This window comes from Narcine bancroftii, chromosome 1 (assembly GCF_036971445.1).
Source record: "Narcine bancroftii isolate sNarBan1 chromosome 1, sNarBan1.hap1, whole genome shotgun sequence".
NCBI classification, from domain to species: Eukaryota; Metazoa; Chordata; class Chondrichthyes; order Torpediniformes; family Narcinidae; genus Narcine; species Narcine bancroftii.
In genome coordinates this window covers 355,469,269-355,495,103 of record NC_091469.1, presented here as the reverse complement: position 1 = coordinate 355,495,103, position 25,835 = coordinate 355,469,269, and the positions used below count along the sequence as shown (strand labels likewise).

General features: G+C 41.1%; 1 protein-coding gene and 1 long non-coding RNA gene across 2 annotated transcripts in view; one reads left to right on the top strand and one right to left on the bottom strand.

Moving 5' to 3' along the window:
* The window catches only part of LOC138749859 (uncharacterized), a 28,115-nt gene extending 25,010 nt beyond the window's left edge, over positions 1–3,105 (bottom strand). The window contains exon 1 of the long non-coding RNA XR_011348898.1: positions 3,022–3,105. This is a non-coding gene — a long non-coding RNA (uncharacterized lncRNA). The remainder of the gene's footprint in view (positions 1–3,021) is intronic.
* Positions 1–25,272, top strand: part of LOC138749851 (tyrosine-protein phosphatase non-receptor type 3-like) — a 204,083-nt gene extending 178,811 nt beyond the window's left edge. The window contains exons 24-27 of the mRNA XM_069911805.1: positions 2,242–2,370; positions 7,966–8,117; positions 10,383–10,518; positions 25,142–25,272. Of these exons, the coding sequence (XP_069767906.1) occupies positions 2,242–2,370; positions 7,966–8,117; positions 10,383–10,518; positions 25,142–25,231 (507 nt within the window). The 3' untranslated portion in view covers positions 25,232–25,272. The remainder of the gene's footprint in view (positions 1–2,241; positions 2,371–7,965; positions 8,118–10,382; positions 10,519–25,141) is intronic.
* The last annotated feature ends 563 nt before the right edge of the window (positions 25,273–25,835 follow it).

Below are 25,835 nucleotides of genomic sequence, written 5' to 3'. Positions count from 1 at the left end.
CCTGGTAGCCAGCTGCAGCCGCAAAGAGCACAAGGCCCATCTCCGTACCCTGTTCACCCGGCTGGCAGAATTCGGCCTCACGGTCAACAAGGCCAAATACCAGTTTGGAAAACAGACATTGCAGTTCGATTGGCACACCATCTCAGCGTCTGGGGCAGCTGCAGCACCAGAGAAAGTGGCAGCTGTCCAGCGTTTTCCCAAACCCTCCTCCCTCAAGTGCCTGCTGATCGCGACGAAAGACCCTGGCCTGGTAGGAGGAGGCAGACGAGGACCTCACTGCAACGAAACAGGCCCTCTCAGAGGCAACTTTGTTGGTGCACCCGCGCTCAGAAGCACACACGGCAATCCAATCTCAGTTGACGCTTCCACAATGGAGGTCAGGGGAGTACTGGAACAATGGCTGGACGGGCAGTGGTGCCTGCGGGCCTTTTTCAGTAAGCAGTTGCAGCCACCAGAGCTTAAATACAGTGCTAGCGACCGGGATCTCCTGGCGCTGTACCTGGCCATCCGCCACTTCCGATACTTCTCGGAAGGCAGAACTTTCACTGTTTTTACCAATCGCAAGCCCCTCACCCAAGCACTGGCTATGGCCAAGGAACCGTGATCGGCCAAGCAACAGCGCCACCTATCCTACGTGTCCGAATTCATTACAGACATCTGGCATCGAGTGGGCAAGGACAATGTAGATGCGGATGCGCTCTCCTGCCCGGCCATCAGCACGCTAGCTCCCGGCCTCGACTATGCGCAACTAGTGCAGGCCCAGCAGCACGACGCCAAAACTCAAGCTCTCCGGACTGCCATCTCAGGTCTCCAGCTTGAGGATATCCAGCTTTCAGACTCTGCTCAGCCGCTGCTCTGCGACACCTCCACCGACTCACCGCGCCCGGTTGTCCCACAGGAGTGGAGGGCTACGGTCGTCAGTTCTATCCATGATCTCGCCCACCCCTCAGTAAAGACTACCATGCGTATGGTGGCACCGTGATTTGTCTGGCATGGCCTCAAGAAGGAGATGCCAGTGCTAACCCGCAACTGCATCAGGTGCCAGTTGTCTAAAGACCACAGACACACGCAGCCCCCTGTTCAACATTTTGACTCGGCAATGCGGAGGTTCCAGCATATCCACGTCGATGTCGTGGGTCCCTTGCCGGTGTCCAGGGAGTCGCGGTACCTGTTTATCATAATGTTCAGAGCAACTAGGTGGCCGGAAGCCATCCTAGTCCATGAGGCATCAGCCGAGACCTGTGCTTGAGCCCTGGTCAGCCAGTGGATTGCTTGTTTCGGCATGCCGGGGCACATCACAAGTGACAGAGGCACCCATTTTACATCTGCACTATGGTTGCAGCTGGCAAGGCTTTTAGGGGTAATACTGCACCACACCACGCCTACCACCCACAGTCTAACGGGTTGGTAGAGAGGTTCCACCGACACCTAGAGTCTGCTCTGATGGCAAGGCTTTCCGGCCCTGACTGGGTGGATGAGTTTCCCTGGGTTCTCCTTGGAATTAGGATGGCGCCTAAGGAGAACCTGCAAGCCTCTTTAGCAGAAATGGTTTACAGCGCACCACTCTCCCTGCCAGGCAAATTCTTTGGCCCTGAGGCCGAGACGACTCACAAGGAAGGTGAATGGCTCGCGGACCTCCGTAAACGACTGGGCAACCTAACCCCGCCGCTCCCATTGCACCACGGCACCCGACCATCCCATCGACCAAAAGATCTGGAAGTGGCACAATTTGTGTTCATCCAGAGAGGACCACAGAGGGCCTCGCTGCAGCACCCATACAAAGGGCCGTACAAGGTTCTCCGGCAGTCGGGTGGGACCTTTACTTTAGATGTGGGGGGCAGGGAAGAACTGTTTACTGTGAACCGCTTAAAAGCTGCTCATTTGGACATCACAGCTGGTGCAGATGGCCGTGCCCAAGCGCTTGGGCTGGCAGCCAAAGCGACAGAAAGCGTAGCCAGTTCTGGTGTGGGGGGTTGTGTGGCAGCGCACATCCTCATGGCAAACTGGCCCCGCTTGTATCGCCATGTTGCGGGGCAGCCATGGGGAAATGGCGTCATCAGAGGCAGTGATTATGATGTCACAATGCACTAGGTGACTGAGCTCATGCTGCTCTTAAAGGGGCGCACTGAATTTGAATAAAAACACTCGTTAATGACCATCGGTGTGGCAGCAGTGATTTCCTTCAGCTCCTGCAATCGTCACACTTCACTAACTTTTAGATTGCTTTTTTTTCTGTTATAGGTGAAATGCCACCAGTATTGGCCAGATCCTCCAGAAACATGTAAATATGGAAACTTTCAGGTGACGTGTCACTCAGAAGATTGTAGCATCGCCTATGTTTTCAGAGAAATGACGCTTGCTAATTTAGAGGTAATTATCATTGAGCAACTCATTTGGTGACATCCTGTAGATGGGGTGACTAAAAAACGATCAGAACCATATTCTTTTGTGCAGGGTATGACTCCAAATACTGAAAGAATTCTTATTGATGCCCATTGGCCAGTTTTACCACATTTCCAAATGCTATCTTGATATTAGTCACTCACACTCCATCTCTGGAAATGTTTAGACAAAGCCAGTGATGTCTGACATGCAATAATCCTGGCAAAACCAAATCTGGGCAGAGCCAAGCAGATTGGAAGACCAAATGCTATTGAAATCAAAAGACATAGGAGCAGAATTAGGCCCTATGTCACAAGTCAGCTTACCCAACATCCAATCCAGAATTGTCTTTTTCCTAGTCAGCTAAATAATTTTTCCTGGGATCCAGCACTAAAATGATTTTCCCCAATCTGTGTATTGAAATCCTCCATGATATAACGTTACCTGTTTTGCCTGCCTTTTCTACCATCCCTCTGTATAATTGTATCTTGGCTACTGATTGGAGGCCTGCACATATCTCCCATCAGGGTCTTTTTACCCTTGCAGTTTCTTAACTACCTACAGGGATTCTACATCTTCTGATCCTCTTTCCAAGGATTTGCTTCTGTCAACAGAGCCAGCCCACCTCCCCCTACCTACCTGCCTGTCCTTATGATGCACCGTGTAACGTTGGATGTTTAGCTCCGTTACTTTTACTTGGATTAGCTCTTTATTTTGTGAACAGGGCTGCTTATCATCGTTGGCTGATAAATGTCACTGTTATGCCTGTAGCGGAATGGCTTGGATCTTCAATGCTACAGTTGGGATGATGTCAGATTCTTGGCCTTTATTGTGTCTAATACACAGTCATTTCTTGCTATCGTGTGAAATGAATCGAGTTCAATATAATAGATAACAAAGAAACCATCATGATTTCAATGGCTTTTGGCTGATTTAGAAGGCCAAGGACACTATTTTGCCACTTGAGAAATAGTTTGTGTGCAAAAAACAGTTCCACTTTATGTCAGTGAGGTGAGAAGAGGACAACAGTATGTGGAAGATGTATTGGATGAAATAAGCAAATAGCCTCATGCATGGAATAAGTCATTTATGGCAAACCCCTTCCCGCCCATCTTGGTCAAAAATAAACATTGATTCAGCCCACTTCCTGTTTTTTGGTCCAAAGACCAGCGAGTAATGACTCATCTGCTTTCCTTTCACCTATTGTTTGTATGAAACAATGGCAGCGCTGCTGGAGCTACTGTAATGGCAGTGCTACCGCTGGTTTGGAGAGCGGAGACACAAAACTGCTCAGCAGGGTCCAACCACCTGGTCCTAATTCCAGTCCTCCGTACAGGCTCTAAATGGGTTGTTAAAGGTCCCAATAGTGTTTTTAATTAAAATCCTGCAACCTCGGGGTCAGGGCTTAAGATGGTGGCGCTAATGATCTGCAGCAGCCACAAGGGGTTGCAGACTAAGGGAGCAGCATCCGGCATCGGACACCAGAAGTATGGGTCACATATGGGGAGAACCACCCCCCCTCCCATCCCCATTGAGAAGGTGAAGCAGAGGAGACGACCCAACAGAACAGGGACCATGGCAAAGGACCAGCAAGAGATTTAGCGGCTGAGGGACCCACACAGGCTGTGGGCAACTTGCAGTTGGGAGACTCACACGGGCTGTGAACTGTTGGCAACTTGTGGTTGGGGGGTCCACATGAGCTGCAGGCTGCTGGACACTGGGTCATGGGATCCAGGTATCAGAGTCGAGATTTTAGAGGGTCCTATGGGCAAGAAGAGCTCCTGAAGCATCTTGGGTACTGAAGGCTTCCTGATTGTGTCAGAGTATGGAACTGGAGCCCGGGTTGCCAATTTATGAAACAGGGATCTGTGCAGCCGCAGAGGGTGTGGGAGCACTGGAGGTAAATCCATGGACACTCAGAGACTCTCAAGAGACTCCCTTTTGCTACTTTGTCTCATTTATCATATGGGGTGCTGGGAAGTGCTAATACCAACTCTTCGTCTGTCTTACAGCAGACAGAAGGATATTTAGTGTAATATTACAATTTCTGCAGCTGTCATTGGCCCAACATTTTTCAGCTGCTTAATCAATGACCTTTCCATATAAGGTCAGAGGTAGGAATATTTGTTGATTGCACAATTCCGGATTCAATTTATTGACATAGAAATAAGACAGTGTCATATTACATGACATTTCTTTTTGTCTACATCAAGGCAGACAAATTTCCCACCGGCAGGAATTGCTAAAGCACCTCTTACAGTCAGACTTAGAGTTAGAGAGAGAGAGAGAGTCATCAAGTGTCTGTAGATTCCCCTCCAGAGCTTCCACAGCCCCCGCAGCCACACAGAGTCCAGTCCGAACCAATAGCAACCTGAGCTCCAGATCTCAACCTCCAACATGGTCAGGAACCTTCCAGGGTCCTCGGCATCTCTTGGCATCCTGGTTCCGATACCTGGTACTCCTCCAGCCAGTTTGAGCCCGTCTCCAGGAGCCCACAGCTTACACGGGTTCCTTGCCTCAAGTCACCAGCAGCCTGCCGCATGCACTGGTCCCTCAGCTACAGAGCCCCCTCACTGGTCCATTGTCATGGTCACCATCCTCGCGGGTCGTCTCCTTCACTTCTCCCTCTCCCTCTCAGGTGGTGTGTGATTTTCCCTTCCTCTGGTGCCCTGCTCCAGTCCTCTGCTTTCCCATAGTCTGCAGCCCCTTGTGGCTGCTGCCAATTAATAGGTGCCACCATGGTCGCAAGATTTCAAATAAAAACCCCTGTCGGCTCCCACAATGGGCCGTTCAAACCCCATGTGGAGCTAACAGCAGTTGACTGGGCGTCTCGACCCCGCGGGAGCGCTGCATCTCCGCTACCTCGCTCCCCCCAGCACTGTTACTACAGCATCTCCGGCATTGTCACCATCTACATCTTCATGTTCAGTTCCATTCACTGCTCCTCAATGAATGAAGCATTTTGTGCCTGTGTGTGGAAAGACAGGCCCAATTGGCCTTGGAGCTGAACAACAAGGTCCTAATAAAAAATATTATATCTTTCATTTTAAGTCAAACCAGGCAGCACTTGCATGGTGAATGGTAGAGCCCTGGAGAGTGTTGGTGTCCAGTACATAGTTTCCTGAGAGTGGTGACTTAGCTTGATAGGGTTATGAATAAGGCATTGAGCATGCTTCCCTTTACTGTGCAGGGTATTGAGTGCAAAAATTGGGACATAAGGCATTGCTGAGACCACAATTGGAATAGTGTATGCTCTTCTGGTACCCCAGGTGTTGGAAGGCAAGCAATAAATTAGAAATGATGCAAAGGAGATTAATCAGGATGTTGTCAGGACAAGAGGGCTTGAGTTCTTGGGAGAGGTTACGCAGTTGGGTTTTTAATTCCTTGGAACATAGGAGGCTGAGAATAGACCTTTAGAGAGGTGTGTAAAATCATGAGAGATATGGATAACACAAATGCGGTCATCTCTCCAGAGTAGACAATTCTTTTACGAGAGGCCATAGGTTTAAAGGTGAGAGGGGTGAGATTCAAGAGCGACGCAAGTGGAAATTTTTAAACTAAGATGATAGTTCATGTCTAAAACAAGTTGCCGGAGGAAACTAAGCAAGAACTTTAGATGTATGGATATAAAGGTTTTGAAAGAAATGGACTAAGGTTCCTTTAGTGTTGCGTACCTAAATAGACATCTTTATAATGGGAGACAAAAAAAATTCTGGATGAACTTGGCTCGTCAGACAATATCCATGGGCAGAAATGGTCAGTCAACAATTCAGGACTGGACCCTTTATCAAGACTAGTTTGAAGGGGGGAAAGAGGGGAATGGGCCTGGTGGCAATGAGATGGAAAATGAGGAGATGGGAAGAGGGAGACCACAAATAAGGGAGGAGGGAGTTATTGTAAAGTTAGAGTGGGGAGAACTTTTACGATCACCAGGAGATTTTTTAAAAAGATGGAAACAGATGGGGAGTAAGATTTACCTAACATTAGAAAAAAAGCATTCAATCTGAGGTTTAAATTTTAATGATGTACTGTTCCTTTAGTGAACATTAGGCCTCAACCTAACAATAGATGAGCCTGAGGACAGACCGGTCATTGTAGGAAAGGTTTGAGTAGTTAAAGGAAAGGTTTGGGGAGTTAAAATTGTTGACAATAGGAAGATCAAGTTTAAAGCCACAAACAACATGGTTATTCAGTGAAGAGGTCACGCGAGGAGGTCGTACTGAATGCAACAAATGCAAATGATTAGGTTAGACCATATGCATGTAAAACTGCCTGGCCTGGAAGGTCTGTTTGTGGCCATGGATGAATTTGAGGGAAAGTTGTAGGGTTAAGTTTTGCACTCCCTGCAATTACAGCAAGAAGTACCTTGGGGGATGAGAATGGAAGGGTTGATTATGGTGTGTTAGAGAGACTTACACCTTCAAAAAGCAGATAGGAGAAGATGTGGCTCCTCATGGAATTTGATAAAAATTGTCTCCGGAAACTAGTGGGGTGGAAAATGAGGACCAGAGCGACTCTGTCCTTGTTCTGCTATGGGGAGAAGTACAAAAATAGGGGGATGAGGGCAGAAGTACAAGAAGAGATATGGGTATGGGCTCTATCAATGAAAATAAGGATGAGAGAGTGAGTGTGTGTAATATTGCTCCTTTCTTGATAAAGGATCCAGACTGAAATGTTGACTGTGGAAGAACACCCATATTATATTTGGTATTATCAGCAAACTTGGAAATATGAAATTTAGTCCCTTCAGCCAAATGGTTGATATAAATTGTGACTAGTTGGGTTCTAAGTATCGTTACACATGATTGTTTTCCCTGGAGTGAAGGAAGCTGAGGGATGAACAGAGATTCATAAAATCATGGGGGCCAACGATAGTTTTTTCCAGGTGAGCCTAAACCTAAAGGGTATAGCCTTGAGGTGAGAGGGAGAGTTAAACAGGACTTTAAAGAAGGGCAAGTTTTTCATATGGAAGGTGGTGGATTTGTGGAACAAGCTGTCAGTTGAAGCAGGTACAATTACAATATTTAAAAAAAAACATTTGGACAGTATTGGAATAGGAAAGGATTGGAGAGATAGGGCCAAGTGCAAGCAAATGGAATTGCCTTAGGACAGCATCTTTGATGGCATGAACTTGTTGGTCAAAAGGACCTGTTTTCATACTGTATAATTGCATGACACTGACCTTGTACCACCATACCTCTGGTGGCCTCTGCTTGTGTGACTACTTGTTTATTGTAATCTTTACTGTTTTCCCCCCATTTCCATTCATATACTGCACAGAAAAAAACTTTTTTCCTAATTAGGGAAATAGAACAGGAATTACTGGTTTCCAGGTGATGTTTCAGCCATTCTTCTTGGCCATCTTCAAGAGTGTCCATTTTAGGATGGTCAGCAAGCAATTCTTAACTTGCTGCCCTTTCAACCATTTCCGGTGATGGGTGCCACCCACTGTTTAAACTTGTTTTGTATCATCAGCTGTATACTCCTTCGGGTATAGGCAGAATTCTGAAGTAATTTTTCATGAGTTATATAACACCAAAAGAATGCTATTAATTTGATCTGACTTCTGTTTCTTTGTTGCAGACAGGACTGGAACGTGTTGTCAGTCATCTTCAATATGTAGCATGGCCTGATCATGGTGTTCCTGATGACTCAATGGATTTCTTTGACTTTGTGGCTTTTGTGAGAAAGAAACGAATCGGAAGGGACAATGAACAAGTTATTGTACATTGCAGGTACTTATTTTCTTTTCAGTTGGAAAGACAATTTTGCATGCTGAACAAAATGCTCTCATGCTGATTTTGATTGCAACTAAAAAGATGAATACCTGACAGCACCTCTTTTGTCTTAATAATAATGAAGCCTTGTCTTCGGGTGGAGAATGATCTCTGTGGTATGGTTTAATGTACTGATTTCCAGGATCTATTTTAACATTGTTAATGTTTATTTTATCACAAGCCTTTTATGACTCCTGAGTATAATGGCTTTATGCATGGTAGTCATGTTTAATGAATCTTATTTAGTTTTTCAAGGAGATAAACAAGAAACTAGATGAAAGAAAGGCTATGGATATTGTCTACATGGACTTTAGTAAGGCCTTTGACAAGGTTCCGCATGGGAGGTCATTTCAGAAGGTTCAGGCACTATGTATCCTTGGAGAGGTTGTAAACTGGATTCACAATTGAGTGAATGGGAGTGGTAGTGGATGATTGCTTCTCAAACTGGAGGCCTGTGATTAGTGGTTTGCCTCTGGGATTGGTGCCTGGATCATTGTTGTTTGTTGTCTATATCAGTGACCTGGATGATAATTTTGGTAAATTGGATCAGCAAGTTTACTTATGACACTAAGATTGAAGGTGTGAACAGCAAGGAAGACTTTCAAAGCTTGCAGAGGGATCTGTACCAACTTGAAAAATGTGCCAGAAAATGGCAGATGGAATTTAATGCAGACAAGTGTGAGATGTTGAAATTTGGATGGACAAACCAAGGTAAGACATAGACAGTAAATGGTAGGGCACTGAGGAGTGTGAAGAACAGAGGGATCTGGGAATACAGATACATAATATGCTGAAGGTGGCATCACAGGTAGGCAGGGTTGTGAAGAAAGCTTTTGGCATCTTGGCTTTCATAAATCAAAGTATTGAGTATAGGAATTGAGATTTTATGATGAGGTTGTATAAGACATTGGTGAGGCCACACTTATTGTATGTAGTTCTGGTCACCCAGCAGAAGGAAAGATATCAATAAGATTGAAAGAATGCAGAGAAGATTTAATAGGATGTTGCCAGGTCTTCAGGAATTGAGTTACATGGAAAGATTAAACAGGTTAGGACTTTATTCCTTGGACCATAAAGGAATGAGGGGAGATTTGATAGAGGTTTATAAAATTATGACGAGTATAGACAGAGTAAATGAGAGTAAACTCTTTCCACTTAGATTAGGAGAGATAAAGAGGACATGGCTTTAGGGTGAAAGGGGAAAGGCTTAGGGGAACATTAGGGGGAACTTCTTCACTCAGAGCATGGTGGGAGTGTGGAACGAGCTGCCATCTGATGTGAATGTGGGCCCAATCTTAAGAATAAATTGGATAGATACATGGATGGGAGAGGTCTGGAGGATTATGGAATGGGTACAGGTCAGTGGGACTAGCGAAATGATGTTTTGCCACAGACTAGAAGGTCTGAATGGCCTGTTTTCTGTCCTGTGGTGTTCTATGGTTCTATAATTAATAATGCTTGTATTTTAGCATTTAGTACCACATGCATTCAAAATATCATTGATTTGACTCGCCATTTCCAGGGTAAATATTGCATGTGAACTAAATTTAAATTCAAAAACATTAAACCTTTGTGACTTTGGGTTTACTCTGATTCTTGTAGTTGTTTCAGCATTGTATAACGTTAACTCATTGTACATCTTGACATTTTTGACTTAATTTCATTACTTAAACTGTTTATTTTGCTCTTATCCTATAAATTTAGATTGCTAATTTGTGCTCACCATTTGGAATTTTTCAATTGAACATATTGAAATTACAGTACTCTGCTCTTACTGAACTTTTATTTCCTTCTATTGCTTGATGTGTTTTGCAGCTTTTATTTTATGTTCGTCATGGCAGAGTCTGTAATGGCTTTTGCCTTGTTTGTCATGTCACTTCCCATTTGGATGAGCTGGTCAGAAAAATCGTTCTTTCTTTTTAGTCAAACCATAAAAATAATAGATGGGAAATCCTGTGTGTAGAGCAGTCAAATGGTCTCCTAAATTTTTTGTGCCTCTTTCCTATTCCCAGCCTGATGTCATGTGTAAAGTGTAATTAATTACTTTAAAATGTTATTTGATAAATGAAGACTGATGTCTTTATTTTTGTACACATATGTGAATCATACATTTTAAATCATGATTTGTGTAAATTGATCTCAGTTGTTAAAGTGTTAACAATATTAAATGTAATCCTCAATTTGCAGTGAATTTAAATCTTAGTTGTGTTTTTTTTTTTGCAGTGCTGGAATTGGTCGAACTGGTGTTCTTATTGCCATGGAGACAGCAATCTGCTTGATTGAAAATGGCCAACCTGTGTACCCTCTTGATATTGTTAGAAGAATGAGGGATCAGCGAGCTATGATGATACAGACATCGGTAAGATTTGGGTAATAAGTTTGAAGAAATAATGAAGATTTTTATTTTTAAGGATCCTCAAGCAACATTCAAGAAAATTTTCAAACCAGTACACTGTGAATTTTGGTCACTTTTTCTGTTCCTACAAAATACAAATATCACTCCCGCTCCAAATAAACCATGCTCCATTGGCTGACTGAGAAGACATGTAGGTAATTGGATCTCTGCCCTCACCAATTATCATAAATTGTCATTTCAGTACTAATGTCTTTTAAGTGATCTTCTTACTCTCTCTGCTACATGCTTAGTGCAAATAATTCTGCTACATCATCTTGTAGTTACTATTATGTACAAATTATTTCATTTGGTGTCTTCCAGAATGCTACATCAGCAGTGTTGTAAGTCACTGATTAAAATGACATCTAATAAAATTCTTCAAGAAATCATTCAACCTGCAAGCATAGAGCATCTTTTGACCACAAAATGGTGCCAGAATCTTTATACATGGCAATTATTGAGAAATGTTGTTAATCTTCAAACTTGACCTGGTTGTAAATTTGGAGATGGCACCAAATGGTGACATAGTGGATAATGAATAGCGTTATCTAAGATGACAAGATGGTCTTGATCAGGGGTGGCTAACCTTTTAATTTTTAATTTAGACATACAACATGGTAATTTTGGCCCATTGGTACGGTACGTACCAAGGGTGTAAGTTAATTAGGCAGTGTGGATTCGTTGACCAAAATGGTCTGTTACCTTGCTGTACGTCTAAATTTAAAAGGTTGGCCACGCCTAAACCAGATGAACTGGGAAAGTAGGCCAAGGGATGGCAGATGGTATTTAACTCAGGCAGGGGGCTATGTTGTATTTTGGTAGATTAAACCAGTGCTGTTCTTGCCGTTGAATGGTAGATCCCTGGGGAATGTTGAACAGAGAGTTTTAGATGTACAGGAACACAGTTTTTAAAAAAATTATATTTATCATTGTATCAATACAAAAAAATTCAATAATATAACATTAATCATTTAGTCAATGCATCATGATACAATAAAAAGGACTTTTAAATTTTTCTCCCAAACCCCCCTCCCTCCCAAAAGAAAGAAAAGAAGGAAAAGGAAAGAACACCTATTGCTATATATATATATATAAAATCACAAAAAGTTAGGTTGCAGGTGCAGCAGGTTATTAAGAAGGCAAATGTAATGTTGGCCTTCATTGCTAGAGGAATTGAATTCAGGAGCAGGGAGGTAATGTTGCAACTGTATACGGTACTGGTGAGACTGCACCTGGAGTACTGTGTCCAGTTCTGGTCTCCATATTTGAGGAAGGATATAATGGCTTTGGAGACGGTCCAGAGGAGGTTTACTAGGTTGATCCCTGGGATGAAGGGGTTGACTTATGATGAAAGATTAAATCATCTTGGATTATATTCGCTCGAGTTCAGAAGAATGAGAGGAGATCTTATAAAAACATATAGGATTATGAAGGGTATGGATAGGATAGATGTAGGAAGGTTTTTTGAGCTGGCCGGGGAAACTAAAATGAGAGGACACCATCTCAAGATTCGGGGGAGTATATTTAGGACAGAGATGAGGAAAAATAGTTTTTCCCAGAGAGTAGTGAATGTTTGGATTTCTCTAACCAGGGAAGTGGTTGAGACTGCCTCATTAAACATATTTAAAATTCGGTTAGATAAATATTTGCATGATAGAGGAATTAGGGGATATGGGGAGAAGGCAGGTAGGTGGAGTTAGGTCATAAATTAGATCAGCCATGATCGTATTGAATGGCAGAGCAGGCTCGATGGGCCATTTTTGGCCTACTCCTGTTCCTACTTCCTATGTTCCTATGTTAGCATATACATATTCGTTGATTGTTATTATAGTGTCTAATTGAGAGGAGTGGGTAAGGTGGAAGAGTTGGATACAGGAACACAGTTCTTGAAAAAGTGATGACATGGGTAGACAGTGGTGAAGAGTGAGTTTGTCTTTGTCGGGGCATTGAGTACAGAAGCATGTTACAAATGTACAGGATGTTGATAAGATTAATTGTGCAGTTTTGGTCACCTAACTATTGGAAAGAATAGAGAAAAGATTCAAAAGAATGTTGCCAGGAGTGGTAGACTTGAATTTTTCTTTCTTTTTAAAATATTTTTTATTAATTTGATAGAGAGAAATATTGCATGTATATATTGTTTAGATATTAATTAATTCTTCTTTTTTCTTTGGCTTGGCTTCGCGGACGAAGATTTATGGAGGGGGTAAAATGTCCACGTCAGCTGCAGGCACGTTTGTGGCTGACAAGTCCGATGCGGGACAGGCAGACACGGTTGCAGCGGTTGCAGGGGAAAATTGGTTGGTTGGGGTTGGGTGTTGGGTTTTTCCTCCTTTGCCTTTTGTCAGTGAGGTGGGCTCTGCGGTCTTCTTCAAAGGAGGTTGCTGCCCGCCAAACTGTGAGGCGCCGAGATGCACGGTTTGAGGCGATATCAGCCCACTGGCGGTGGTCAATGTGGCAGGCACCAAGAGATTTCTTTAGGCAGTCCTTGTACCTTTTCTTTGGTGCACCTCTGTCACGGTGGCCAGTGGAGAGCTCGCCATATAACACGATCTTGGGAAGGCGATGGTCCTCCATTCTGGAGACATGACCCACCCAGCGCAGCTGGATCTTCAGCAGCGTGGACTCGATGCTGTCGACCTCTGCCATCTCGAGTACTTCGACGTTAGGGATGAAAGCGCTCCAATGGATGTTGAGGATGGAGCGGAGACAACGCTGGTGGAAGCGTTCTAGGAGCCGTAGGTGATGCCAGTATCACCTAATTAATTATATTGCTTTGATATAATGCAATACAGAATATGAGTCACATATAAATTATACATAGTCTTGTATAATTCTTGAAAAAAGTAAAAATCCTTATGAGAATCTCACCTCATATTCTAATATTGAGATGAGCATGGTGATTATCTAATTATACCAATCTCTTCTAGTTGTAATAAAAAACAAAAATACGAAAAGTAAAGGAAAAAACCCATGCTAATCCAAGCACTCCCACTAAATACAATCACCAGTGTTACGAGCCCAGAGGACCCCAAAACCCAGCAGCAATAGATATTCACCAAGCCAAATGGATACTTAAACAAAAGTTGCTTTTAATTATCTTTAAACATGAAAATAGAATCAAACTTTAACTTATCTCCATTGACTTACTTAACCTAATTTAACCCCCGTCGAATTCTAAGTGCACGTGTATGTAATGTGTAAGTTCTTTGGACCAATCTCACTTCTCATTCCTCCAAGCTCGCTGGTTGCATGCAATTCTTAAACTGTGCACAGTATTTAACATTTATAAAGTTCACCAGGCTTTGCTGCTTGAAAGGTATATGGTTACTGCTCAGGAAGGTTCTTGCCAGTTTTCAGAGAGAGATTTGTTGTTCCAGGACATTCACAACTCCATCAGCCACTCCAGTGTCTTGCTGACAAAACTTGCCCCTTCAGGGTTCTCCAGATGATAACCTCTTCCTTTCAGTTACCACAGAGTTCCTTTTTGTTTCGCTTATTCCAAGTGAAACATTAGACAGCCAGTCCTCTCCTCTTGCATGAACTCCAAGGGCTTTGACCAGGCTGTCTTCTAAAAGGGGGCTTTCCATAAGATTTCCAGCTTGTCCTGTTCCAGTCCCAGCTGCTGTCTGCTGGCTGTAACACTATACAAGTGATCTCTGTATCTCTCTCTCTCTCTCTTTCTCTCTCTCCCTCTCCCTGAGAGAAAACCTGTTTGATTCTCTCTGCTTGCAAAACCACATGATCCTCTTACAACAGCAAGCTCTCCTCCAGACAATATGCAGCTCCAACAAGCTCTTTCATTGGTTGCCTTTTGTAAACAACAATCCATTAATGAAGTCTCTTAACCACTCTTCAATGCTCTTGCAAAAGCTGTGAGACCCTGATATGTCTAGCATTGGGCAGAGCTCCAGTATTTCAAATAAGATCTGTTTTAAAGTGTTTGTATGTAACCTACTCTAACAAACGTTCCCAATTTATCTCTCAAAATCATATTTATATACTCTGTCACACCAGGAAATAAATTGTAAGGAATTGACTATCAGCTCTCAGACATTGGATAGAAACCCCACCTCAGATCACCCCTGCCAAAGTAATCAAATTATGATAATAGTCCATGAATGGGCCCCATAGCTTGTCCCTGAGAGAAAACCTATTTGACATATCTCTTTAACATTATATTTAATTGTCTCCATACTCGAGACATTACATCCTGTATCCATTGCGTATGAGTTGCTGCTATGCTGTCTTTCCATCGTATCAAAATTGCTCGACTTGATTTTTAAGGGAGAGGCTGGATAGGCTGGGAATTTTCTCTCTAGATTGTCGAAGGCTGAGAAGATATTTATAAAAGTATGAGTGGCATAGATAAGGTAATAGCAGTTGAACAATTTTTTAAAAATCAATTTTTTTTCAAACATTGAAGGATTATCAAAAAAATAATGTGCCTCTCACCAGATGTCAATATTTATTGATAAAATTATCATTAACATTTCAGAAATCTTAATTTGCCTTGGCATAGAAAACATCCTGATATGCCAGAATTTCTAAAATTATGGCTTCCTCTTGAATGCTTTCTGATTTGTCTGCATGTCATTACAAAGGAGTAATTTAAATGTAACAGATCCATGTCAGTAAATAGGTCACAACCTCGCTCTTAATTCTAGCAGAAAGAATCTAGAATTTAGACTTTTGCAAGATGTATTAGATGGAGGGATCTGTAAATTTGTCTGTGTCAGTCATCCATCAAACCACATGCAGTGCTTTCTATCTTGTAATCAGACCTTGTTGCACAAGATGAGATCTAAAATTGGTTGTACCCTTGAGAGCTCCATGATGCATGGTTCCAAGTAGCTGTCTCAAATAAATCCTTCAGTGGTTTTACTAATTTGATTTCCCAGTTTACAAATTGATTAATGATCCCAATATTATTATTTCCTGCAGTACAAATTCTCATTGTTTCTTGGTAAATGTTATTACATTTCAATGCCCTGAAAACCAATCCCTACAGTGGTCCTTTTGACCATTAGCTTTCAAATTTTCTGATTACACTTTGATCTTTTGGATCAAAATTGTTCCTCTGTTATCCTTCTGCAATTGTGCATTATTAGGGTTTTATTGTCTCCTTTTCTATATTTTCTCTCCTTCCTAAAAAAAAATCATAGAATATTTAATTCTAAAGCAGCTGTTAGATCAAATCCATTTATTAATACCTGTATCATTAATTTTTCTGTTTAGTTGCAAATGTTTCAACATTCATATAAAACATTTGAATTTTAATTTTGCTATTTTGCCTTGATTTATTTGCTAATTCACAATTATTATACTTTAGCCATAGTTTCTTTTCATCTAAGAAAAATTGCTACTTACAATATGGCTGAAACCTCTAACTTTTTTAAAATAAAGTTTAAAGTCTTAACAGTATTAGTCTTCTCATTTACTGGAACATGGCTATTTATATATTCCAATGAAAAGGTCTCTTTCCTTGATATTGGCCCCTGTGACTGTTCTGAATTGAAAAAGACTTTTTAACCATTTAAACAAGGCTAATTTATGCAATATCAAAGTAACACCCAGGTGTGATTACTGTTGAGGTTTTGCTCTTTTTAAAAAAAAATGATAGTGTTTCAAACAAATCTTAGTTCCTTGCATATGTTTTTTTTTACATATACCATGACAACTGAAACGCCCTCCAACCTGAAAAAGTTTTGGTTACCTGTCACGTCAGATAACAAAACTTTGGGTCCATAGTCACAGCTGCAGAAAACAGACTGAAAGACAGCAATTGTGTACCTATTAATGAAGAAGGGCAAAACAGGTAAATAGGCATCTGAGTCGAACATCAGGGGTAGGAAAATTGTTTTGTTAAAAAGCTGAGGGACAAGATTAATGTATACTTGGAAAGGTAGGGTTGGTGTCAGAACAAGTCTAATTGGGAGAATTAGGATAACCACAAAGGGCACAAAACTTGGTCGGGGGTGGTGGTGGTGCCTACCTACCTACCATCAACCTCCTGTGCACCACTGCCGTCCCACTTCTCCCTCCCTTCAGCATAACAGACATATGTGCTGCTTATGTCGCATGGAGGCTCGTGACGCTAGCAACACTAGTGCTGCGGGTGGCGGGGGGGGCTCCCAATACCTCATTTTGGGAAGGGGGGTTCATGGCTGCAGGAAGGGGGTCACAATACTTCATTTGGGGTGGGGGGGCGCTGTCGTCTATGCACCCCTTGGCGCCAATCCTGTGGAAAAGTGGTGATTAAACAAAATGTAGTCAGCAGAGCTGAGGACGAAGATTTTGTCTAATTTGCTCAAATTTTTCGATGAGGTAAACATGTTCAGATAAGGGTAGTGCAATTGATGAACTTCACAAAGCTTTGACAAGTTTCCACATAGGAAAATTATCTTTAATACCTCAGCAGAGTACATAAAAGTCAGCAAGAGTTGATGGAAAGGAGGATAATTATAGATTACAGAATGATATTCATCATTTGGTAAAATGGAATTTAATCGTCATAAGTGTGAACTGAACCAATTTAAGGGCTAGTTAAGATCAGGAATGTACAAAGATGTTTCGGTCTTGTGGTATTGCAGAACAGAGGGAACTTGGTGTTTTGAATCATGGAGACATACAACTTAGAAGTGGGTCCTTGAGGTTCTACTTGTCCCCGTTGATCATGTCTGTTGATGCTTATCTCATTTGCCTGCGTTTTGCCTGTATTTCTTGATGTCTTTTCTGTCCAAGTATCTTTGCCTTTTAACTATTGTACAATAGTATTTGACCCTATTTCTTCCTTTGGCAACTTGTACCAAATATTCACCATTCTGAGTGGAAAAATCATTTCCCTCAAATCTCCTTTAAGTTTTTCCTCTCTTCTGCCCTTGGAAAAAGATTTTAATTTTCTCATTTGTACAAGTTCAAGATTCTGAAAGTAGCCATACAAGTAGGCAAGATAGTGGAGAAGGGATCCAAGTCATTGCCTTTATTAGGTAGAACATAAAACAGGAAGGTTATGGTAGAAATATAAAAAACATTGAAGAGGGCATAGGTTTTGTAATATGTTTGATCACCACATTATTGCATCGGAGAGGTTGCAGAGAAGATTCATTAAAATGGGATGGAACATTTCAACCATGAAGTTGGACTAGATTTGTTTTCTTTGGAACAGAGGACAGGTCTGATAGAAGTGTTCAAAATAGTTGGGAATATTTTCCCAGAGCAGTGTGCCAAAATAATGAGAGGACCATGGGTTTAAAATAAGGAGCAGGGCATCAGAGGAAGAAAAATGAACAGTGATTCCTGTTTTGTCTCCATGTTCAGGAAGACTAATTTTCACCAACACACTATCTCTCCCTTATTTGAATTTTATGTGCCTTATTTGAATTTTATGTCCCTGAAACAATGCCAGTGTCATTCTTAAGCATTACTACATCCATTACTGATTTTGCTGGCCACCACTTAGTTTCTATTATACCCAAAATTCTTCAGTCTATAATTAAGGATGGCAAATAATGAATCACTGCTTTTGCAGGCTTTCCAGCACTTCAAATTTGAAATATTCTGTACTCTCGTTTAAATCCACCTGAACCTCTACATTTTAATTAAATCTCAACTGCTAAAGAGCTCCCTGCTTCTGAGGAGTCTTTTACTCTCTTGCGCATCCCAACCCAATTTGTTCAAATTTGTTACCATCTTACTGTACATAAGCAACCATGGTCTCTAGACCATGGTGCACATCACATAATAATTGTACAATATAATATAAAATAAATATGTGTAAATATTCTGGATTCATTTGCTTGTTTCATTTATGAAAGAGCCAAAGTTACAATCAATCTCAGAGCCTAGCTGTCCTGATTTTGATGCTCTTGTACCTCCTTTCTGATGGTAGTATGTGTGTAATAAATGGTAGGAGTCCTCAATAATTCTTTGAGCCCTATTTAAGCTAAACTTCCAGTGAATGTTGTCAATAGAGGAAAGGGAATCCCCAGTGATTTTGGCTGTTTTGATGATCCTCAGTATTGATTTCTGGTCCAGTGCTTTGCAGCTACCATGCCACACAATGATGCAGCCAGAGAGAACAGACTTAATTGTACCCCTGAAAAGGGTTGTCAAGTTGTGGTCTGGTAACCTTGCCCTCCTCAACCTCCTTAAGAAGTGTAGATGTTGTTGCACCTCCCTGACTAATGTTGTGGGACCAGGGTAAGTTGTGCATTATCTGCATACCAAGGAACTTTGTGCTCTCCACTCTCTCCTCTGATGTGTTGGACAGTGGTCAACGTTTGTCCACATTATCTCCTTTGTCTTGTCCATGTTGAGACTCGCACCAACTGATGAGCCTCCGAACTTTATCCGTAACCCGAACTCATCGTTGCTGATAAGGCCAACTACTGTATTATCATCTACAAATTAAATTTTGTTCAAACTGAATCTGGCAGTCCTGTCATGAGTCAGCATTGTGAACAGCCCTGAGGTACACCAGTGTTCTCCACGGTGGGACTTAAATTTTTTTCAGTCAAGAAGTCCAAAATCCAGTGCAGACAGAGTGTTCAGTTCCTATGAAGACAGCTTATCCACGAGTCTCTGAGGTATGATGGTGTTGAACACTGAGATGAAGTCAATGAGTAACAGCCTGGCACACAATGCATCATTTTCTTGGTAGGTCATGGCAGAGTGGAAAGTCAAGGCTATTACATCCTCTGTGAACCGGTTTGGACAGTACGCAAACCGGAATGGGTTCAATGTTACTGGAAGGTATGGTTTGATGCATTCCATTTCCAGTCGCTCAGAACACTTCAAGATGGTTGAGGCCCATGCAACTGGGTAGCAGTCATTTGATGTTGCTGCTGGTAGTTTAGTCTTCACTTGTCTGCTATCATCCTTGATTTTTTTCCCCTCAGTCATTTCATCCCTCCAGGTTTCTCATTTCATGTAAACTGTCCTTCCTTTGAGTTTGTATCTTTCATTTGTCTCTTTGCAAAGAATCATTGTCATTGAGTCAAAGAATCCTTAAACATCTCATTAAACATTGTAATAAAACCATGACAGAAATTTTTGTTGTTAATTGTTAATGAATGACCACTGTTTGCACAGAATTATTTAATTATGCCCCATTGCCTTGCCAATGCACAAATATGTCGTATGTCATTATCCTGTTACGTCTGTGTTACAGTTGGATTTAGTATTTATCTCTTGCACTTAAATTAGATAATAAACATTTTACAAAATTGTAGCAATGTATATTTTTCCATATAATTTTAATGTGCTTTTGTCAAAAATAGATTAGTTCTTTTGTCTCTTTTCACTGTCATTGGAATGAAATTTAATTTTGGTGAGGTGACAAAGTGATCCTTGGAAAATGAGTCATAGATGTACCCCCTGCCAAACATTCATCTTGATTAAATTCCTTTGATAAGAGAATCAGTCAAACAGAGTGGCAGCTGCATGGTCCATCATTTGTTCATCGCTGCAACACCACATGTTGCATTTCAATTGTGCTTGTGGCATTTCAAATTCAATGCATGTGTGAAATAAACCTTTCAGGATATTGTCGAATACACTAAAGTGCTGGAGAAACTCAGCAGGTCATGCAACATCTCCAGGAACTAAAGGGTAGCTAACGTTTTGTGCCTGCACCCTTTGTCAAGGTCTGAGAAAAAAAGTAGGCAAGCATCTGAATAAAAAGGTGCTGAGATGGGTGGGGAGTGGAGGGAGAAGTGGTGAGAGGAAAGGGCAGAGGGAGGAGCACAGGCTAACAGGTAAGAGGTCATAAGTGGATAGAGTTAGGAGGGTAGAAGAGAAAAGCTGAAAAGTGATGGGCAAGGGGTAGCTCTGAATGGAGAGAGAAAGAAGTGGGGAGCTATAGCAAAGGAGATAGAGGGATATGAAAAAAGAGAGACTTTGGGGAGGGGGGGTTAACAGAGGTGGCAAAGTCTATATTAATGTTGGAGAATGCCCACACCAAATATGAGGTCACTTTCTTCTATTTTTTCAGGTAGCCTCGGTTTGCAGTGCATGAGACCATGGATAGACATGTTGGTGTAGGAATGGTGTTTGGAATTAAAATAGTTGGCCACTGGGAGGTCCCTGTTATTACAACAGACAGAATGAAGGTGCTCAATGAAAAGGTCTCCCATTCTGCTCATCTCTCCAATGTCGAGGAGGGCACAATGGAAGCACCAGATGAAGTAGATGATCCCTGCAGGTTCACAAGTGAAGTCTTGCTTCACTTGGAAGGACTGTTTGAGGCCATGAATGGTGGTGACGGAGGAGGTCTGGACAGAAGTGTAGCTATAGCAATCTTGGAAAGAGTGAACACAATATGATTGAGTTCCACATACAAATGAAGGGTTCAATCGTTCTGTCGAAATCCAATGTATTATGCCTAAACAAAGGAAACTACAAGGGGATGAGGGAGGAGTTGGCCAAGGTACACTGGGAATACAAACTATGTGGAGGTACGGTTGAGGAACGGTGAAAGACTTTCAAAGAGATTTTTCACAGTGCTCAACAAAAGTACATTCTAGTTAAAAGCAAGGATAGTCAGGATGGGGACAGCCAGCCTTGGATAACTATGGAAATAAAGGAAAGAATCAAACTAAAAGTCCATGTGTACAAAGTCGCCAAGAGCAGTGGGAAACTAGAAGATTGGGAAAACTTTAAAAAGCAACAAAAAAAACAAAGCAAACAATAAAGAAAGAAAAGGTAGATTATGAAAATAGATTAGAAAAAAAATATAAAAACAGTTAAAGTTTTTATCATACGGAGTGAAAAAAGGTGACTAAAGTGAACTTGGGTCCCTAGGGGGATGAGAAAGCGATATTGGTATTGGATAATGAGGAAATGGCAGAAGCCTTAAATGACTATTTTGTGTTGCCCTTCACGGTGGAGGACATGCCTATCATGCCAAAGCATGAGATTATGTGTGGTTAGGGAAGTAAGGACCTGGATACAATCGTGATTACTAAGGAAGAGGTGCTGAGCAAACTTGTGGGCCTTAGGATAGATAAGTCCCTTGGTCCTGAAGGAATATATCTCAGGGTAATGAAAGAAATGGAAGAAATTATAGTTGACACTTTGATGATAATTTACCAAAATTCTCTGGATTCTAGGCGAGTCCCCACAGATTGGATGACAGCGAATGTCATCCCACTGTCCAAAAGAGGATGTAAAAAGGCAGGTAACTATAGGCCAATTAGTTTAACATCTGTAGTTGGGAAAAAGCTTGAAGGCATCATTAAAAAGAAGAAATGGGGAGGCATTTGGAATGAATTGGAACAAGATGCAGCATGGATTCACAGAGGCAAGTCTTGTTTGATAAACTTACTAGAATTCTTTGAGGATATATCAAGCATAGGAGATAGAGGGGAACAGGTGGACATTATTTACTTAGATTTCCAGAAGGGGTTCAATCAGGGGCCACATAAAAGGCTTATCCATAAGGATGTAGAAAGTTGGGGGTGATGTATTAGCATAGATAGAAGATTAGTTAACCAATAGAAAGCAGAGAGTTGGGGTTTGCATGGGTTTTTATAGTTGGGAGTAGGTGGTGAGTGCCTCAGGGGTTGGGGCTGGCCCTGCATCTGTTCACAATATATATTAATGATCTGGAAGAGTGGAAAAGCAAATATTGCAGAGTGCTGGCTCTCCACCCTATTTATGCCTCTCGTAATCTTGAAGACCTCTATTAAGTCACCACTCATCCTTCTTTGCTCCAAAGAGTAAAACCCTAGCTCTGTTAACTTTGTCACATAAGACACATTTTACAATCAAGGCAATATCCTGGTAAATCTCCTCGACACTCTCCGTAGCTTTATAAAATTATTGACTTAAAATTATGGTAACTCGCAAACTGTGTATACTGTCCTTTGTATCATCTAGTTAGTTTGTGGAGATTTTGAATGAGAGCTTGCTACATTAAAAAAAAATCCAATCTTTCAAGGATAGGGAACAAAATAGGCCTCACCCTGCATTTAAAACATTTCATGATATTCCTTTGGATTCAAAATTGACTTGGCGAAAGGATTAGAGGGTGGTTGTAGAAGATTTCTCAAAATAGAGACCTGTAACTAGCAGTGTGCCACAGGATGCTGGGTCCATTGGTGTTTGTTTTCTATATTCATGATTTGGTTGACAATGTGGTTAGTGGGTTTGTGGATGACATCTGAAATTGGTGGTATAGTAGATAGGTATGTTGGAGAGTACAATAGGATCCAGATCAAGTGGAGTAGTGGACAAAGAAATGGCAGATGGAACTTAATTCTGACAAGCTTGAAATATTACATTTCAGTAAATTAAGCCAGGGCAGGCCTTGCACAGTAGGATGAGGACACTATGTACAAGACATGGGAGAGACCCCATTTGGAATATTGTATTGTGTGGTGTTCTGGTCACCCAGCTGTCAGAACTGGAACAGGTGCAGAAAAGATTTATAAAATTGTTGCCAAGACTGGTGCTTGAGTTATAAAGGAAAGCTGGAAGGGCTGCAACTGATTTTTCTGAAACAAAGGAAGCTGAGGAGAGAGTAAAGTGCTGTGGAGGAGGGTACAGTTATAATGTGTAATAGACAGGTATGTAGATATGAAAGATTTGGACATACCTAGGTCAAATTCAGGCAAATTGGACAAGCTTAAGTGGACAGTATAGTTGGTATGGAAGAGATGGGGTGAAGGGCCTGTTTCTGTGCTCTCTGCCTTGATAGCAACCAGTTAAGGCATATGCAAATATTTTTTAAAAGCCCTCGTTGAAGGGCTCAAGCCTGAAATGTCGGTTCTGAATTTTTATCGTTCCTGTATAGACACTGTTTGACCTGCTGAGTTTCTCCAGCATTGTGTTTTTACAAAAACCATGATGTCTGCAGACATTCATATTTTACTACTAGTTGAGTGAGTTATCAAATGTTTCTGCATAATTCTGATGTTCAAAAGCATTAAAAAAAATTTAAGCCTGAACTGTTTTTTTCCAAATGTACATCTAAAACACAAATGATTTTAAATGAATTGTAAATATTAAATCAGTTAAAATATTCCTCACCAAATACAATCTGCTGGAGGAACTCAGCAAGTCCAGCAGGATCAGTGGGAGGAAAAGAACAGCTGACATTTTGAGCAGAAAGTCTTCATCAGGACAGATGCAATGTCAAGATGAACAAGGTTCACCTCTGATCCTCCTCAGATGTCCATTGGCCTGAATTTGCTGGCATTATAGATGGGAGATCTTTGTCTCTCTTCAGAATTCATTTGATTAGGGTCATGTGCAGTTAATTCCTAGTTGTTGATTTTAAAATAAGATTTGTATTAATTCTGCATCTGAAATAATCTATGGAACATAAAACTCTGCAATTCATTTGCATTTACATCATGATTGTTTCCTAGTCTTCACATGGTCAGCTGTTTCATCATTTCCTAGTCCCAGAGGCCAAGGTTTTATGTTCCCCTCCTTAGCCCTGCACTTGCAGCTTTCAATTCCTATCTCCCTGTGGGCCTCCTCCAAGTCGATCTTATCTCATATCTCAACTTTTTAGTCTTGTTTTTAAGAATCGGTCCTCAGTCCTCCATTTTTATAGTCCCCAAACGTAATCTGAAAGTAGTATCGGTTTCAACTTGTTTGCTGGTGTCATCCAAATTTGCCTTTCTTGACCTCTATCCCACATCAAATGTGAATCAACAGTAATATGCTCATGTCAACTATTGGGAAGTTCTAAGCTATTATTTGTCACAAATAAACTCCACTATCTGAAACGCCAACTCCATTTCACTCCTTATGAAACTGATCTTGTGATCATTTCATGCTAACATGACTCAGCTTCATTCAGTTACTGTTGAAATCCTCGTGTTTTACCATTGAAACACTAGTTAGCCCTACCATGAAGGGCTAAGTAGTGAGGCCTCCACCAACTCATTATGGCCAAGTCCTTCTCATCCTCTGTGGGCCTGATCATCATTAGCTTCTACTTCAGCAATGATTCTTTGACAATTCTCACCCGAACCTCTCTCCTCACTGTGGGATTGGTTCTTTTAGCCATCATCTTACAACCCTCTTGTGTGTGTGAAGTCCTTCAATTCTAACCTCCAAATTTACCATCATAAATGGTCTTGTCTTCAGCAGCCAATGGCACCTAGCTCTGCAACTTTCTCTCTAATTCTACTTTTCCCTTTTCTTTAAAACACTCTTGAGCATTTACTTTTTTTTAAACTAGTTCTTCGTTGCCTGCCCTAATATTTTAATTCATGGCTCAGTGAAATTGTTTGTGCTCTAGTGAAGTGCCTTGGGATACTTAACTTCTTTAGAGCTGCTGTTGTCAAGGATGTTGCTGTCGAAACATAAAGTCACTGTGATCTGTTATAATAGATTCAAAAAAACGTATTTTTGTTTCTGGAATGATTGTATATTCATAATTTTTATTTGCTTTAAATACCTCAGATTTAAAAATGAATGTAAAATTCATGAATGAACTATTAATAACTTTTAAGGAAATTGTATATATTAGTAGAATCAGTGCCTAGTAACTAATAAATGTGCAAATCATTATCCTTATTTTAATTAGAGTTATCAAAGCAAAATTTAATCAACCTGTCTTTTCTTCCAGAATCAATACAAATTTGTATGTGAAGCCATCCTGCGTGTGTATGAGGAAGGTTTAATTCAACCATTGGAGGCATGCTGTAAAGCAAGTTAATATTGCTTTTGGAAAATCTGGAAATAAAGCGCAAACCTTGATTATTGGCCTGTTTCCTAAGTCAGGGGGGAAAGCTACCAGATGATTGAACTGTCCTGGCTCTTAACACTATTGAAGAATATGTTTGGATATCATTTGGTATATTGTTTTTGTTAGTATCTTTTCAAAAGAAAGGGACCTTACTGCATCATGATGTTAAAAAGATGACGGCAATTAAGTTCAATCCAACAGCAATGAGCTCATTTAAAGGTTAGAAATGGGTGAAATGTCTGATTAATGCTGCTAACTTCACTAATTTAATCAACAAATATCTATTAATTAAAACAGTTCTGATTCCTTAGGGACTATTGATTTTGCAGCTAATGTCTCCTCATTGTCAGGAAAACTTTGAATTGGAATGTACTACATTTTTTCTAGCACTTTGACTTTATTTCCACAAAATATAAATTGGCATGTATGGTCACATCAGCTTTACAGCAACTATTTGAAAATTTGAATTACGCGTGCACCCTTGATAAGCATAAGCATAAAGTACTTGTTACTTTATAAAACATCATCAAAAATATTACACTTACAATTAAGTCCTGGCTTTGCTGCTGATCAT